Source organism: Anguilla anguilla, chromosome 2 (genome assembly GCF_013347855.1).
Source record: "Anguilla anguilla isolate fAngAng1 chromosome 2, fAngAng1.pri, whole genome shotgun sequence".
Lineage (NCBI taxonomy): Eukaryota > Metazoa > Chordata > Actinopteri > Anguilliformes > Anguillidae > Anguilla > Anguilla anguilla.
This window is the reverse complement of record NC_049202.1, coordinates 41,134,814-41,153,408: the sequence shown is the minus strand read 5'-3', so window position 1 is coordinate 41,153,408 and position 18,595 is coordinate 41,134,814. Positions and strand designations below refer to the sequence as shown.

General features: G+C 39.9%; 2 protein-coding genes across 5 annotated transcripts; one reads left to right on the top strand and one right to left on the bottom strand.

Annotated features, from left to right (window-relative positions):
• The first annotated feature begins 560 nt into the window (after window positions 1–560).
• LOC118217777 (dynein assembly factor 3, axonemal-like) lies at window positions 561–7,685 on the top strand. 3 transcript variants are annotated; one of them, XM_035399800.1, is made up of 12 exons: window positions 561–639; window positions 996–1,074; window positions 1,269–1,375; window positions 3,809–3,902; window positions 4,469–4,623; window positions 4,774–4,947; window positions 5,076–5,198; window positions 5,395–5,517; window positions 5,875–6,049; window positions 6,318–6,432; window positions 6,980–7,054; window positions 7,208–7,685. In XM_035399800.1, the coding sequence occupies exons 2-12, from the start codon at window positions 1,029–1,031 to the stop codon at window positions 7,344–7,346; spliced, it is 1,326 nt and encodes a 441-aa protein (XP_035255691.1). In that variant the 5' UTR covers window positions 561–639; window positions 996–1,028; the 3' UTR covers window positions 7,347–7,685. The 3 variants fall into 3 exon arrangements, with proteins under 3 accessions (XP_035255691.1, XP_035255699.1, XP_035255684.1); XM_035399808.1 differs by having other exon boundaries at window positions 996–1,078; window positions 1,269–1,306; XM_035399793.1 differs by having other exon boundaries at window positions 996–1,078.
• A 615-nt stretch (window positions 7,686–8,300) lies between these two features.
• On the bottom strand, window positions 8,301–17,810 carry LOC118217765 (troponin T, slow skeletal muscle-like). Of its 2 annotated transcripts, none has more exons than XM_035399776.1 (13): window positions 17,793–17,810; window positions 17,680–17,700; window positions 14,354–14,386; window positions 14,232–14,245; window positions 11,774–11,792; window positions 10,983–11,043; window positions 10,725–10,841; window positions 10,517–10,594; window positions 10,230–10,343; window positions 9,872–9,981; window positions 9,063–9,153; window positions 8,838–8,878; window positions 8,301–8,442 (listed from the first exon to the last, which is right to left on the bottom strand). In XM_035399776.1, exons 3-13 carry the CDS (start codon window positions 14,377–14,379, stop codon window positions 8,397–8,399), a joined length of 717 nt encoding a protein of 238 aa, XP_035255667.1. In that variant the 5' UTR covers window positions 14,380–14,386; window positions 17,680–17,700; window positions 17,793–17,810; the 3' UTR covers window positions 8,301–8,396. The 2 variants fall into 2 exon arrangements, with proteins under 2 accessions (XP_035255667.1, XP_035255673.1); XM_035399782.1 differs by having other exon boundaries at window positions 17,680–17,703; window positions 17,793–17,807.
• Between the last annotated feature and the right edge of the window lie 785 nt (window positions 17,811–18,595).

Genomic DNA, 18,595 nt, shown 5'->3' with positions numbered 1-18,595 from the left:
GTCCCCAGCAAACGCTTTTCACTGTACCTTTTCTGTGAATTGGTTATTATTGCTTGTCCCACCACTTATTGGAAACTACCATTCTTCCCCACCTATATGGACTTTCACTATTTCTATTAATGTTGCTCACCATATCTACCCCACCCCTTGACAGCTGGCTCTTAACAAAAAATATGACAAACACTTTCATTTATTGGTAATTCATGGTAAAGGAAAAATGACAGAATCCATGCCCGAGAGTTTCTTTCAGCAATAATGTATGTGTATGCATGTCTTTCACTTCACTACTTTTCATTATACATTTATTCATTATTATTAAAAGCACTAGACGCACATAATTGTTCATACATATAGAAGTTTATTTATTTATTTATTTATTTATTTATTTATTTATTTACTATTTTTAAATGTAACAGCTCAATTGCAGATTATTTCCAAATCTTCATTTTACAGTTTCATGTGACACATTCATTTAAATTCTTCCATGCAGCACTTTTTATTTTACACTTAGATGTGACACAAAGATAAAATTTTCTCCCTCGATGCCGAGTGCTGTAGAGACCGCCTTCCGGTTACTGTTGCTAAGCAACTTGAAACAACACCGTGATCTGTGGGCTATTCCAACCAAACGCAGCAGAGGTGAGTGTGCCTGTTTTTAGATCATGTTTAGTAGTTAAAAACAAAACAATTACCTTAAATTCTTGTGCTTTTAAAGATTTTATTAACTAGTCATATGATTACCACTAGTCAGGCGGGGTCTGTGTTTATTTCGACCTGAATGACGTATTCATAGGTTGGTAAATTAGCTAGTTAGCTAAATAAATGGCATTCTGAAACGGTCTCTTACCACTTCTAATTACCATTGCTGCATGTGAGTTAGTTCGTAAAGTTTTAGCGCACATTTTCCATTAGCCTTGAATAAGTATGCAGCCATACCGTGGGAATAAGCTGTGAAACTAATCAGCTCAGTCGTGTTGTGGTGTGTGGCATGATAGTATGTGTGCAGGTAGGACTGTGGAAGGTGCAGGATGTGTAACCTGGTGGGGGTTCAGCCCTGCGCTAGACCTCCTCAATGTAGGTGAGTCCTATGGTTAATGTCTTATGTTATATTACTGTTAAACTTAGTATTAATTTATTTCCTAATTAATTGTCATTTCAATGTCACTTGATCTCTTGACTTCTTCTAATGGAAGCCATTTCTAATGTGGGTAGATGATGAAACAATCTGTTTGCTCGGTCCTCACCTTTCTCCCTCTCTGCTTCCCCAGGCCCAAGAAGACCGCAAGGGAAACAGAACATTTTACTGGTGGGTAGTGGAGACCCCCGGCACATTCTCAAAACCATTGCTGGCCTGAAAGACACTGACACTCTGCATGTGAGTGCCTGAAGGAGAGTCCCTTTCAGCCATTGTCAGTCAGTGTGCAGTCTGTAACAATCTTACTTCCTTGCTTTGCAGTGTCAGTGAACTGTATACATTCTGTTACCTTGTACCGTGCATTGGGCAGTCAGTAGTGTAAATTATTAATATAAAGGTTTTTATAACTGGTGTTTTAACTAGCACAACTATTTCCATGATTGATTCAGTTTTAGTCTATTATTTTCATTAGTGCCTGATACACCGAATATCATGTTGAGTGGCCTACCATCTGAGACTGAATCATTTGTCAGGTTTTTTTTTTTTTTCTTTTTCTTTTTTGGATTAAAATAAAATGAGGCATCACTGCTGAGGCAGACAATAAGGTTGACATTAGGTAGACAATGGGAATGCTTCCTCAAACAACATAAGAGAAAAAATCCACATTATGACTAGATGTGTAATGACACTAGATTTTGTGAGTGTGAATTTAGGATGAACACATTTACAGCCAAAAGATAAATGACAATGAGGTGCAGTGAGCGTTTTGGGCAATTATCCAAGTTAACTGACCACAAATCTGTTTTACATTTAGTTTCCCTTAAATTTCCTCATCACATATTGAACTGAACATGGAGGCATTGTTAGTGTTTGTTCTGCTTGCAAAGTAGGCATGCTGGGACAGATCTCCAGAGTAGTATTGTGCTGTTCTACACTTGCGAGGTGAATCCTGTCTCTGGCTAAATGACAAGTATTTCAGTCTCATTGCTGCAATATCCTCTTTTGATCCAGGAAGATGAGGACAAGCATGCGTGTCCTTATAGACACGCAAAGTAGGCGGATCTTTTTTGACTCTGCAAGCTGCCAGCAAGGCCACTAGAGCCACTGTTTAGAGGACTGAGCAGGTTGAGTGACATCACAGGCAAATTGCTGACACCTGATTAGTGACGCATGCAAATGAGTTTGCCTGCCAACTGCAGCCTTCCCTTCTTGGAAATGCCGAGTTACCATAGCAGTCCTTGGCATGGTTCAGATTCAGTCAGGGCATGAATGCTAGCAGCATCTGCTTTCCATGCTCACTGTTAAAGGCACTGATGTTTCTCCCGGTTGTAAGGCTCTCGATTCATTTGCATTCTTTTTCGGGGCCTTGCTCAAAGTTGTAAAGCACAGACCAAATATTGCGGATAATAGATTGATAAAACAGAGTACTAATGCCAAAAGTTCTGTTTTTTTACATATCTCAAGTATTTTAGATGTTTTATTGTCTTATAAAGGAAAAAGAAGATCCTGGGGAAAAGTTTTGTTATTTTAACTAATGATATATCCTGGCACACAATAACATAATTTCATATGGGTGTGTGCATTAAATGACCAAACTTCAACTTGCTGTATTTCTACACAGTCTAAAAATAGTTTCTCGATTTATAGCCAAATTAAACCTAAAACAGCTTATCACCACAAAAAGAACTTTTGACTTTAGTACACTCCTGGGCAAAAAAAATGGGCCAAGCCCAAAATGGCAAAATATTAAGATTTTAATGATCTTAACAACAAATCATTGGTCAGAAAATTAGCAAGAATTAAACAAACGTACTCCTGAGACCTCCTGTGCCACCATTTGCTCGTTTACTTTTGCTGCAGTGAACTGTTTGGGGAAAAGCTAGAAACAGGGAAATTCACTTATACAGTAGACAAATTAACATAATGTTGTATTTGGTTGCATATCATTTGCATGCCATGACTTCCTGATGTCTGTGACCTATCAACATCATCAGAGTCTGGATATCTTATTTTCAGGTTGTCCTACAAGCGATACAAAAACTCTTTGCATTTGAATTGGTCTCTATGGGAATTGGGGGTGGGACTAGATTCAGCTGTAAATTATGCTGATACAGTATGGAACACATTTGTTGGCTAAATGGCTGCAAGTCATCAAGGGTCCAAGGTATCAAATGAGCCTCAAACCACCGTGCTGCTGCCAGATATGCAATAGATACTACAAGCATTGTTTCTCCTGAATATTTTTTCCACTGAGTTCAACAGGAAAATTAATCAGGGGAAACAATGCTTGTTTAGTTAGTTTGTGCTTTAAAACTATTAATTTTGGCGAGGTCTCAAAAATGAATGGGCGTGAATTGGGAGCCAGACGATCAGGAAGAATGGCGATGCCGTTAACAGTCAGCTGGGAAAAGGAAAAACAATAAGCTAAGCTCCACAAAATGACTTGTTTTATGCTGTACCACAGGACCTGAACGCCTTAACTAGCTGCACCACTTGGGAGTACTGTAGTTTTAAGACCAATGACAGAATGATTCATACAACAAATTCTGACTCACTGACTTGATGCATAACTTAATTTATCATGGGAAAAATATGTTTGGCTGGTAGAGAAATGTGCTGTATCGTGTTAAGCAGGGCGTGTGCACTGTTATGATCCTTTCTCTACCTGTGTAGGTGTGGGTGGTGGAGAACAGTCTGGAGATAGTGGCTCGGCAACTTTTGCTCCTGTCTCTGGCTCTCTCTCCCCAGCACAGCATGGGGCTCCACGGTCAGTCCCTACAGCACACTAATAATGAAATGCTGCTTATTATTAGTTATTTCTTTGGCAGATGCTATCTTACAAGACTTTCTCATGGCAAGGCCAATGCAAAGTGCATGCTGTGATACACTTTACAATCTGAATCCAGTTGAACATGCTGAGGAGAAAACTTAAGGCATCTAACCCCTGAAACAAGCAGGAGCTGAATATAGCTGCTGTACATGCCTGGCAGAGCAACACCAGAGAAGATACTCAGCACCTGGTGTTGTCTATGGGTCATAGACTTCAAACTGTCATTGCATTCGAAGGATATGCGACGAAGTACTAAACGTGTCTACTTTAATTTACCTTAATAGGCTGTGTATAAAAAGTGCTGTAATTTCTACAAGGTGAGACCAAAATGTATACAAATACTGAAAAAAGCTGAGAATCTGCACTTTAATCACATGTGATTTGTTTCATTAAAAATTTAAACTTGTGGAGTACAGAGCCAAATCAAGAAGAAGTATGTCTTTGTCCTTAACATTATTGAGCCCACTATGCATACTCTTCCTTCCCTCGTATGGTTTTTACAGAAAAGACGGAAGTGTTCTTGGAAGTGTTTGGGAACAGTGAGATCCGCTGTCAGTCGGAGCAGATACTTAAACGAACAGCGTCGCAGCTCTCTTCGGCTGTCACAGACACACTGAACTCTTCCCCCAACCCATGCCTGGACACCACAATGCTCAAGGTGTGACTTTCTGTGACCTTTCTTTCCATCTTTCCGATTTGGCATGCTCTCCTCAGTATCTGTCCGTTTCATCCTGGATACACTAAACATCTTTCACCGTCTCCTTCACCTCTAAAACACGTAGGGTAGATTTGCCTGTTTCTTTCTCAGTTTAAGGACAGAGATGAACTGGACAGGATATTCAAGCAATGGATCCACCCGCCCCCCTGTCAGCCCATGTCAAAACTTTGGGACAGTCGAGTCCGTCACCACTTGGGCACCCGATATGACTCGAGACTGGGGTGCTTTGACTGGGATCTCAACATGAAACTGCATCAGATGGGTGTAAGTGCGGACTGTAGCAACAGCCAGAGAAAAGTGGAGTGGAATGTTGTCTTTCCTTTCACAACAACGGTGTCTTTGCTTTCACCCGGCAAATGTGTACAACATGATAACAGCTATTTCTCTCTCAGTGTGGCGTTATTAGCAAACAGCAGTACGTCAGATGGAGGGAAACGGGGGTGGCTTTTGAGATGAGGGAGGGCCTTTATCAAACCACCAATCACAGCTTGCTCTCTACACGCATATTCAATCGTGTGAGTACTTACTCTTACCTCTATAGTTTAAATAACAATTTAACATTTGAATTGTAATGCAGGTAAATATGTAGATATTATAATTAATTTCTGCTATTATTTTGATTTAATGAACATTTTTAAGTAGCAATATAGGCATAGTTTTTCATTGTAGATGGTGAAACTGTGATTAATAATGTGCTCTTCTTTTTGTCAGAGGGGTGACAGGCTAGGAATTCGAGGGTACTGGGGAGACATTGTGTCTAGCCCCTATCTTTCCTTTGGTATTGAAACGGACAACAAGGCTCTACTCCAGATACAGAATGGGAAACACACCAAGGTAGCGTATGACTGTGGCTGTGCTACATCGATGAGGGTGCTGGCACCTCAAACTGTCACATTGTCTCTGCAAAACTGTCTACATGGAGACTAAATTTGAATTCTTTTAATACTTAATTCTCTTTTAATAAATAGTTTTGTTGAAATACATTATTAATAAAAGTTCTATAATTTTCCCTTGTCTGTATATCATGCAAATTAAGCCATGGTTTTGTGTGTTCCTGAGACAGTACAGCAAACAGTTAAAATAATGAAATGCCTATTATGAAAAACATCCGTAGATTTACACAAGAGAAAACTTCTTGCATGTGAATGTATAATTTACAAACATGTTCACAGAGTGCTTCCTGTGTCTCAGACAGCCCAGGATGTCTCCTATCACAATGTTCAGGAGCTGTTCCAGGCTCTCGCCTGCAGGAGTGACGTGCCCTCCAATCAGCAAGGCACCCAGGAAAGACAGGGGCAAGACCCCTCGGCCAATCATAGAACCTCATCACGTCTGCCAGAGGCCAGTCAGAGATCTCCTGATAATGGTAGTCTGTGCTTAATGTATATATTTTATGTTAATTATACTGGCCTTTCCAGTGTGCCGATTAGTGGGTGGGATAAACAGTGACACAAACAACTTGACGTGCTTATTAAAGAGGGGTTTATTACTTTAATATTCAAATAATGATAGTTATAATCGAAGGCTATAGTAAGCTTGTGCATGTTACTCTATAGGTGTAGCTCTTGTCGTGGGCCTTATATGAAAGGTAACTGTAATATTTTATGTGCTATTAACTGTTTCTTCTCTTGTAGAGCTCTTGTGCTTAGACGGAGTGAATGTGACTTTTCTGCCTGTGGACGCACTGTCAAAACTCCCAAACAAACAGAGGTTCTCCCGTCTCTTCAACACTATATATTGTTCGGCCAGGTACCTGGTTTTACATCTCGTCTGTTGGACTGTTCTTCTGTGCCACAACAGTAGCCAAGTTTCCATTAGCGTGAATTTATGCAAATTTGGAAAGTTGATTTTGTGCAACTTATTGGAAGTGAATACTAAATGCGTAAAATAAAAAATAGTCAGATATATGGAGTAAAGACTCAGTTCAGGAATTTGTGAAACAACTGGTCAAAATGCACATGGGAAAAGGGAATTATGAAGTTCCCAAAAAGCTGACCCCTTTACCTTAAAAAAATCTACCACTCTCATATGTGAAGAAAGGCATTGCTGACCATAACATGTGTGTTTTGTTTAACAAATATCATACCACTTTTCCTGGCAAAAAGTCACTTGTCTTGGGTGTTTTATACACAAATGAAAGCAATATTAGAACTATAAGGTAAATTAATGTGCTAATGGCAGTGTAGTGCTCTCCTGAGATCATCATTCCATTTGGCCAGTGCTCACTGTTTTAATGCTTTAATGAATGTTTGATTGGCACTACTGTGATGTGACTGATGTTGTTTTTCCTCCCCAGCTTGGTTCACCAGCTGGGTCCCTCGCTGAGACAGGTCACAGCCCCTGATGCTGTTCTTGTGGTGGAGCTGGCCAAGTAAGTCTCTATCACACTCATGCATCCAACTCATATGGCAGCTGTTGCATGTGAGGGCAGTTGTGTCTCAATACTGATATTTGTGTGTGTGTGTTTTACTTTTCTGCACCCATAATTGAAATTTAAACCTTCCCTATCTTCTCTCCTTTTCAGGTACTTGCTGGAACTTTCAAAGGATCAAGTTAAGGGATTTGCAGAGAAGGTGGATGACATTACCCGAGAGGCAGGGTTTGAGTCTGCAAATGCAGAAAAGAGTGATGTATACTCAACATACACACTACAAAAGGAGTGACATCCCATTCCTGTCCACTGCATTGCACTCAATTTCCAACCTCATATTATTATTATTATTATTATTATTATTATTATTATTATTATTATATTAATTGGTACCCTAATCCTTATCCTCCAGTTCCATACCAGATCTCCATGCATTAATGAAACTGTGTGCGCATGCAAATGTCCAGTATTCTGCTACCTACTGCTGGGATATTGACTCAGTCAATGAAATAAGCCGTTTTATATAAAGAAACATTTCACATAAACAGTTCCCATGTGTGTTCATGACTGCAAATCAAGAAAATGTCTATTTTATCTTCCAGAGCACATAAAATAATGTTCATTAGAAATAGCCATTCTTTATATCTTTCATATAGGTCAATAACTGAACAGGTATGTCCATTTTAATGTATAGTGCTAAAGTAGTACTGGCCAAGCAGGGTACATTTTTATATTATTATGATTTATATATAGTAGTTAAGTATTTATGATATTATTCACTTGACTAACAGATTTTATGATGTTATGGTGTTGTTTTGCTATAGGTCCTGGGGCTTCTGGGCCTCTTGTTAAGGTTAATGGACCACACTGGTACCTTTTCTAGTAGCTTCTCTGTGCTCATTTTGATTCAATCATTTGGCACATTCCTCCAAATGGACCAAATCACATACATTTGCACCAAGCTGTTTACTACATAGACATGAAAATGCCATAAAATATGAAGAAAAAGACATTCTCTGCAGTTTCTTTTCATGTCAACAATATACTGCATTAAAATATATCATATACAGAACTACAGAATACATTCAAATATATTCTTAGCAAAAGCATGTTGGTGCCTACACACCTTTGGCACACTAATTACCCACTAATTAAATTCTATTGCATTATCAGTCATAGAGGATTCATGTCCATTTAATTCATTTTAGTCTAGTTTTAGACATATTTTTAAAAGTAAAGCATTTAGGGAATGCTGAAGCAAGCATAAGGATGGGACAATTTAGAGATGTGATTTTTACTATTTCTTCTGGAAAGTCTTTTCCAGCTGTCTGTGGATTTGGTCTTACTTCCAGCGACCCCCAACTTTGCCCTTGCCAAGGATTTTCTTACTAGAGGGAGAGAGGCGGGATGAGAGAAAGGAAGACAACACATGTCCTACTAACACACTAAACAATATTACTGTCAAATCAAAAGCACACGAAAGACCTTAAGTATTTTTATCACGGCTGATGCACAGTATGCAACAGCACACGCTTCATATTATGTCAGGCTTGATATACACACATAAAAGTGTAATACACATGCACACACACACACACACAGCTGTGTGTAATATCAAGCTTGAAACAAAGTATTTTTTTCCTCAGTAACATCTATTACAGTACATTAGCCTTGGTTTGTATAACATGCTACAAACTGTTCCACATGCATGCTAAAGATTTTCTGTGTCATACACTATTGTGCGTTGAATGAAATGTATTAATCTTAAATGAATTTTTCTTACAATTTCTGGGCATGGGAAATTCTGTTCAAGAGAACGGTGATCTGCAAACAGCAAAAACGAGCATGAAACAGAAACTGTGAAATCATTTGTAATATCAATATGGTCATGGTAAAAGAAACTAAATCCTTGTTTACCTAAGAGTTTCCATTCTAATAATTGGGAAGTTGGTATTACAGCCATAATAATGGATTTCATAAAGTAGGAGGCAGTGTGCATTTCTCTCACCTCATATCTCTGTCCTCTGATCTGCTGCATGAGGTCAAATTTCTCAGACTCCAGTTGATAGACCCGTTCCCACATCTCCTTCGCCCGCTCCCTGGGGCAGAGATCGGTTTGCCAATGCTTACTACTGCACTGCAGCACACTAATAGCTTTCAGGGATCCACCAAGCCCCCCCCCCCCCCACCCACCCCTCTTTGGTTCCATTTTTAAAAGGGTCTATTGCACTTCCCACATCACCTCTTTTATTTATACATTTGCAGTCCACATCACCTTCTTTATCCACCGGTACACACAACCAGAGTGCTTCATCTGTGCAAAAGCACTCCTCCAAATATATCTCCAGGATATTAACTCACAAGTTAGGGGCTGTTATCCACTACAACTTACATTGTATTGCTGAACATCTATAGTTAATCAGAGGAGTGCTGAAACAGCATGCTAATTCTGACTGGGAAGGTTCATACAGTAGATCCAACTGCTACTAAATGAGAAGAGAAAAGTCAAAGAAAAGTGCAACAAAATAAATGAAGCACTTGTAATCTAATGTGAATCAACTATTACGGGATATAGATTGGACACTATCACACCATGACATCCCAGTTGCACTTACAGTGGGTGTATTTGTACAGTAGATGTGCTACAGTACAGCACAATAATACTGACGATGATTGACAGTCCTGTAGAGTAACACTTTCTGTGATGCTGACTTTAATGTACCACATGTACAAACATGTCTACTACGGTTTAGTATGTCTGATAGTGAAGGAATATCCAGAATAAGTTATGGTGGTTCAGAGTATGTAAGGCCTCACCTGAGTCCATCCTCTCTCAGGTTCTCAATACCTAAAGGTTTGCGTCTCTCCGCCAGGGTTTTCTTCTTGATCTCCCTCCCTGTCTGTGACCTCCCCTTCCTCTGCTCTGCCTGAAAGGGCAAGGTTCAGACACCAAATGCACACTGATCAACTGATGCTGACCAATTGGTTCAGCATTTAGAGAGTCATTCACACACTGCGCATACTAACTGTACAGTCTCTACAGATTTATCATACAAAAGGTACCAATGTAAGTACATTCTTACACTTTAATTGCTCTAGTCGTATGGTTTTCATACCAGTAACTTCAAAGTGTTTTTTTTGTCAGCATTATTTTGAGGTTGGGGCAGACTCTTACCTTAGCTAGAAAGCCCCCAAAGTGAGCCCCCATGTTAGAGAGCACTTTCTTTTTTTTGGCGTCATCGTCTGCCCTTTTCTTTGCCTCCTCATCTTCTTTCCTCTGCCGCTCTTCCTGAGGCATGGAGAGATGTTGCAATTTTGAGAGCCTTGAAATTGCCATGAAACCATTATTATGCAATATTATGTTAGGCATCCTGCTGTTAACACAGTAACATAATGCAAATATCATGTACTTTTGCGCAATACTCATTTGCAGTGAAAACACGTAGTAGTATATCTTCTTACCGCAATTCTTGTCTGTCTGTCTCTCTCCTTCTCAGCCCGAACTCGTTGTTGTTCCGCTCTAGCTGACCTCCGGTTCTCCTAAATCAGGGTGTATAAACTGGCTGGAAACCAGGCTTCTCTTTCCACACTTTCATGCTTACTACTCTGTAATATGCAGTGCTTGCAAGTCGAAAAGCATAGGAGACAGTTGGAGACAGGAATGACATACAATTCTTTCCTTCAGCCCAATAAGCTCCTCCTCTTCCTTCTTCCGATGATCAAAGTGGACTTCAATCAGTGTCTGCAGCTCCAGCAAGTCCTTTTCCATCCTCTTCCTGTGAATGTCCTGAGAGCAAAAGGCTGGGTCAACATTTCTGAGACTTTATATCAGTCTATCACCTTGTACTTCAATATATAATAATAATAATAATTCACTGCGTCCACATTTTCATCAACAGATTCAAATTGATCACGCAAGTATACTCACATCAAAGTCCACTCTCTCCCCGTCAGGGATTTTAGGAGCAGAAAGCTGGGAGGCCATGGTCCTTTGAATGAGAGAGAGAGGGAGAGGGAGGGAGAGAGAGAGAGAAGTACATCAATTTATGCTTTTAAACAGTGGAAAACATCAAATTATGCTTTTGAACAGTGGAAACAGGCATCAGTAAATTTAAAAGGAAAGATATGAAGGGAGGACTCTTAGTATACACTTATTGAAGAAGTAACGTTCACAGATTAATCTATCTCTCATGAGTGAAAGCTTGTGATAATTTTGCATGTGATAATTTACACCACGTTGCATTGTCAGAGCTTTCAGTCCAATAGGTATGGTCAGTGGAGCTTTTAGAAAAAATTTTAAAAAGCGCAAAATGTCTCCTGGACAATGCTAAGTAGGTGGTCATGGCGCTCAGTGTTGAAGTACATCCTCTATGGTTAAGAATGTATCAAATGCATCTTTGAGACTTTCAGTGACAGATACAAGAAGATGTTAAACAATAACGGCTGACTTTTTCACCCTCCGGTGGTGACGTGGTATTACTCAATATTTACTGCAGAGGGAGCCATTTAACCAGCAAGGCAGTGTGAATAAGGAACACTGTAATCTCTAAGGCTACATCTCCATTACACAGCCAAAATCTTCAAGTTAACTAACTAGTACAATAAAAATGCTTATTAATGTACCTAGGATTACACACAATTACATCAGAAATAATGTCCCTCAATGACCAGTCTCGACTGTTCACATATACTGTATCATGCACTATGAATCAAGCCTACTTGTATCGTGGGCGTTCCTCTTCAGGGAAGTTCCAGGAGCCAAAAAGACAGACATGTTACCACAAGTCTGAGAGGATGTCACTGTTGCAACACTACTAAGAAGAGCAATGTCAACAACGTTGTGATGGTATGTTTTTCCTGCACATGAATCAGTGTTTACACTCTCTTCATGCAAACTCTGTGAGTTTTTGCAAAATGGCATTAATGGAGCTCTCCTGACCTTCATCGCAGAATCATTTTGTTTATCACTGCAACAACCACAACCCATGGAACTGGTGTAATAATGGTTCTTAATTTGAGTCAACAGGTCCTTGCATCAAAAAGATCCCTGTCCCATGTTCCTCAAAAGTTTCATCTTTATTGTATCAGAACAGTTAATAACTCCTCATTTCCACACCTAACAAATCAAAAACTTCCTCACTAAAGCAATGGAATGTTCACATAGCACTTTACCTACTCCTGCTGTACTGTATTGCTGTATAAACTAAAAACATCCAGTGAGCAGCAGTTATTTTTCTGAAAACACCTTGTAAATGCAAGAGGCCAGGGGAGAATAGACAGAAAGGCCACAAATGCTCAACTAAGAGCTGATTACAGTGGTGTGCAGAAGGTGATTTCTGAATGCACAGCACGTCGAACCTTCCACTCCTGTCAGCTAAGAACAGGAAGCTGAGGCTACACAGGAAATTTGATCACCAAAACTGGACAACTGAAGATGAATCCTGATTTCTGCTGCAACATGCAAATGGTAGGATTTATCCAGCCTTGTGAAGGCTGGTGGTGGTGGTGTAATGGTGTGGTGTAATGTTTTCTTGGCACACATTTGCCCCTTAATGCCAACTGAGTGACATTTGAATGCCACATCATACCAAAGCATGTTGCTAACCATGTGCATCCCTTTATGGACACAGTCTATTTTCAAATGGATACTTCCAGAAGGATAATGCCACATGTCACAAAGCACACATCATCTCAAGCTGGTTCTACGAACATAACAGTAGCTTCAGTTTACACCAATCGTCTGCACAGTTCCCAGATCTCTGCCCAGTCCTGTTCCTGGACATCTACTCTCCTGTAGGTATTCAATTCAACCCTGATTTGGCCCACCTGTTTCTACTAATGATCAGCTTAATGAGATCTATAGCTGTTAAATAACCTGTGCTTTGTTAGGTTTTTTCAATGAAGTGGATTTGGATTTGCAGGTATCGAGTCAAGCACGGACCAAAATCCCTAAGGAATGTTTCCAGCATCTTGCTGAATCCATACCTTGAAGGATTCAGGCTGTTCTGGAGGTAAACGAGGGTCCTACCAGGGTTAGACAGGCGTACCTAATAGAGTGGTTGGTGAGTTGTACTGTGAGTACATACACTTCAGATATTAGAGGGGAGATGAGTCCCTTGCTGAACATTGTTCCAAGCATGTGAGTGCCTGCTGTGACGCAGGGAGGACCTACAGTAACAGTAACTACAGTAACAGCCCAGTTAACACCTAAGTACCTCACTCCTGACAGGTTGAACCCTCAGAGGACTAAGTGCACTTAGGCTGTTTAAGGGCATTATCAAACCTTTTGATAACACAGTTTCCTGTCTAAGATGGAGAATAATTATTGCTCCATTTCAATCAGTGAAGGCTCATACTACCACGTTAAAAAATAACTGTGCTGTGAGGAATTAGACAGTCGTTGAGGCATGACTTGCATAATTCTATAAATGTTTTCATATATGTGTGTGTGTGTGTGTGTACACATATAGCATGACATTTCATAAATTGTATGATATGTGAATAAGTGTATAAATATAAATGTTTCAAAATCAGTCACAAAGGCAAACAAATAGAGGGAGAACGGAGACATAAGACAAAGCACATAAACACATACATGGTTACAGCTATGTATGTACTAAGAGGATGGATTTGTTGTTTCTTTCTACTGCATTACTCAACAAACTGTGTACAGGGTTAGACATGTCACAACCAGTGGTTCTGAAACAGGACAACCCTTTCAGTGTTGTGTGGTCAGGAAAAAGAAGTGTGTCAGGAGAGAAGAGTGTCTTTTTGTAGCATCAAATTTCTGGGTGCCAGTTCCAAAGCTGGAGACAGAATGACGGAGAAATGGGGAGAGAAGTGGAGCAAAGAGTTAAAGAGGTGGGGGTGTAAGGCCTCACCACCTGCTCCGTGTTCCCGCACCTCCTCCTGTCCTTCTGTGTAGGAGAGATCAAGAGATTGTGGAAACGTGAAATGATGAGGAGAGAAGGTGAGAAAGTTATGGACAGAAAGGCAGACAAGGACACACGAAGAAGGCGTTAACAATTCAGCCTTTGTTTAGAAGAAGGGTGCCGGCAGCAAACTGAATAATCTTTGAATAATTATAGCTCATAAGAATCATCTCAAGCAAATACAACAAAAGCTATGGCATTCAAGGACAAACACATGCATTGTCATATGCGGAAAAGGGGGTTACCCTCAGGCTGCTCCCTGAATCAGAGGGACAAGAAAGAGAGTGATATGGTCACTTAGACAACTATTATTAGATTACATTTTTATATTTATCTTATTTTTATCTTACTCACAAAAAAGACTTACTCATATTCACCCTCTACATCAGACATGGTTGTACTGTAGGAAATAAAAGGTGAAAAATACAGTAAACACAAGCCCATTTAATCACATTTACAGATACATCCAGACTACTGCAGTGCATTTATTCACACACGCTGACTCAACGCTGAAGAATGTTGATAAACAAAATGAGGGCGTGGACAAGGCAAAAGTCCATAACTGACTGCATCATACTGAACCTACTGTCAAAAGAATTTAGCAACAAAAATGGGTTAAACACTGCAAAAACACTGACATTCTAACCACATGAGCACTTATGCCAGCAGAAGGGAGTACAACGCTATTGGACCTGTGTAGTAATATTGGCATGGCATTAGGGGCAAATGGGGCACCTGGCCCTTTTCATGAGTCACCCCAAAGCCTGCTGTCTGTCAATTGTATGTCCACTCTTCCAGCCTGCTACCACACCCCGAGACAGCCACATTAGGATGCTTCATAAAACCTGTTAAAAATTGACTTATTATGTATCTGCAAACCCACACACTGAGCTGGCCAGAGGCAGACAGACCTGCCTGAGTTGTAGTCAGAGTCTACGCCTACACTTCACCATCCCAAACATGACACTACCTTTGGATCAGATAGCACAAAGCATTAAGGGCCCTTCAATGAGAGTGCTGTTAATTGAGTTGGAGGAATCATTGAGATGGCATTCATTTCAACAGGATAGATGAAATGATCAAGAAGGTCCACCAACGGCATCACGGTCTCACCAAACATGCAGTGCTACAAATAATTAATCTAGTGGCCTGCATTTTCCAACAATGTGTCATGTCAGCATTGCAACATATGCAGACCTATTCATAATAGGGAAACACTGATAAGAACGACCGCGTAAGCTACTAAGCTCAGATACAGTACACTCCAAAATTATTGGTACCCTTGATGAAGGATGAGCAAAAATGCTACAGTATATAAAATAATCAACACAGGTAAAAAAGCTATACTGTATGCTCAAAAGTCGGAAAATGATATTCTTCTATACTATTGCTCAGAGAAAAGGTATTTAAACAAGTAATCATTTTATTTCTCAAAATATGGCATTCAAAAAGATGACCACCTCTGAAAAAGATATGCCATAGGTATTATGGCCAGATGAGACCTAAATTGAGTTTATTGGCCCCACACTCCAACAGCGGGTTTTGTATTAGAAGAAGGACACTTATGTTCTAAAGGACTTCACACCTATCACAAAACATGTTGATGGATCTTTGATGCTATGGGGTTGCTTTGCATTTACGGGTCCATGAGCTCTTGTTAAGGACAGTCATGGTCTCCAGCAAGTACCGAGACATTTGAGGTTCCCTCTGCCAGGAACCTCAAACTTGGTTGCAAATTGAATAATCAGAAAGACAATAATCCCAGGCATAATTCCAAATCAACCAAGGAATGGTTAAATGATGCCAAAATTATGGACCATCTCAGTCTGCAGACTCAAACCTGATCAAAAAGGATAAATTCTACACCAGCATACTTTCAGCTAAGCCACTTTCTTATTTGATTGCAGGTGACAGAGGTCCTCTTACAATAAATGGGAAAAGGAGTGGAAAGGAAAGAGTAAAGGTGCAAAACCAAGGAGAGCACTGTATGCAAGTGCACTTCAGGCAAACCAAGGAGACTATGAGACAAAAACCCTGGCATATTCAGCTGGTGAACTGGAGGGAGCATGGCTTACCAGAGCAGCTATAACTTACTCCATTTCAGTAAAATCAGTCAGCGGCAATCACTTTGATGTGGAGACCATACAGGGCAAGCAACTCTGTAAGTCAGTAAAGAATAACAAGCCAGCAGATCCTCTCCAATTCAACCTCATGACAAGATGCAGACATTGGCAAGTTGCCAAGCCAATGTTGTGTGCAATCTAACCTCTCAGCTGGGAAATAAAGTAGAAATGGACTAAGATTGACAGAGGTAGTTTAATTCATTGTTAAGAGGTTGAGCGTCTCTCAGGCAATGAATGATGGATTAATGAATTTGGATGTACATGGGGAGGGGAATTACAACTGTTGCATGTAATATTTCTAAGGCACTCAGTGCAAGTCAAGTGTGTTTTTGGCCATTGATAAAGACATTGTGAGTGGAAGCGTGCTTATAAGAATATTAAGGAAGACAGGGTAACCAAGTTAAAACACTTTAACAATATAAAATAGTGTTTATTCCATACACAGGGAAGAAGTAAAGACCGATTTGTAGATAATTGGATAGCAGTACAGAGATAGAAAGAGGGGATTTAGAGAGGTATAAGGTTATGTAGGCCCTGTGTGTAGGGCATTAGAGGTGGAATTCTGTTCAGATAATTTTAGTCACTGACAGAGAGGGGAGAGAATCGACTAGAGGGAGATTAGGTGACTCCCGCAGAATAAAAAAAGATATTATTAATAGTGGTGGGGCAAGAGAGAGGTCAGTTCACTGTAATCATAGATATGGCCTGTACATTATCATATTAACTGGGGGGTATAACTCTGTATATTATTATGCATTATACAGGAGGAGGGAGGGAGAGAGAGATAAAGAGGGAGATACAAAGAAAGAGAGAGAGAGATAGAGAGAGCCTTTCATAGTACAATAATGTTGTGGGGAAAGAGTAATTTACAAACCTAATAATAGGGAGTTAACAGCTAAGTCTTTGATACTGACGGATGATTACTTTCAAATCAAGATTTACTCTGATTTCTACCCTGCTTCATCTCTCTTTCTACAACCCTCCCTCCCCCAACACACAGACACAACTGTTCTTTCTTTCCTTCCCATTGTAGCAGTCAGTTAGTATGTGTCTGTACACATGCTTCAGCTATGCCTGAGGGAATTAGTTGAACAATGCATTGTTTCAATGCCATGGTATGTTTGCTCACTGGACATAGATAGAAATAACGAAAGACAGATGAACCAATGAGGAATACAGAGGGATAGATCAGATTTAGAGTTGAAATATTTATCACAGTATGAAAGATGTTATTTGAAAAACCACCATATACCAGAGCAGAAATGTATTTAGAAACAATTTTAAAGAACAGAGTGCATTATGACCAAAGCACTGTGAAAACATAAATAATATCAATTTAACAAAGGAAAGATGTAAGAATAAACAGAAGCATATGGACAGACAGGAAAGAAGACGTGTGACTTAGTTGGAAAACGTGAGAAAAACAGAAAAGACAGCAGTTAGACAAATACAGTTAACACACATTAAGATAACAAGGATGAAATGTCATTTGAGAGAGATTACGGATTACATGGGACATCAAAGACCCTTCATTCTAAAGTATAACGGGAGAGAAAAACATAATCCTTACCTTTAGAGGATTGGAGGCTGGCTGCTGAAAAACAAAGTATAAGCATTGTTATTAGAATATTGGGAGCTTTTATAGAGTGATGAAAGAGGGAGGGAAAAGGAGAGAGAGGTTACCCGAGACAGACAAAGAGGACTGCAAAAGGATTAGGGAAAAATGGGCATAGAAAACCCTGTGTCTGGCAAGCACTTTAATGGCAGGGATTGAGAGAGGGATGCTGACATCACTGCTGAAATAAGAGAGAATGGGACAGGTGGAAGGGTTGGCAGAGGTTACAAGAGAAGGGGAAGAGCAAGAGAGCAGTCGGGATGAGGAGATGAGAACATAGAATGATATATCTTAGTCTCACCAGCTACATTCATTCATATGGTATATTCTGACCTTCATATTCCAAATGCCTTTTTAGACACAACTGTAAGGTCATCCCCTTAACATATCAGTATCACAGTATCACTGACATTTGTTTCGTGGATGGAGAAGATTTTGTAATATTCTTCTCATCAAATATTACACTGGATAGAATGGTGGAGAAAAACACACAGAAAAATGCTCATAGGGTTGAGCAACTTGACCCACTCAAATAGCAATAGGATCCTCTTTTTAATTTGTTTTTTTTTTGGGGGGGGGGGGGGGGGGGGTGTAGTGGCAGCCTTTTACAGAAGTGTCAATAGGCTGGGTGTATATTTTACCTCAGGAAACTAGGCATCACATCTCCTCTGAAAATGAGGTAAGAAATGACTGTTGAGTTGACAATTTCTCCATGCTGGTGATGGTAGAATGCTTTGCTTTCATATGATTATGTGCGCTGGTTAGCCTGCCCATACATTTTAGTATTGTAGATGCTGCACAATTTTCACTTTACATTGTCAGAGTTAAAAGATGAGCTAATGTAAACATCGGCAGTAGTAGCCTAGCTTTG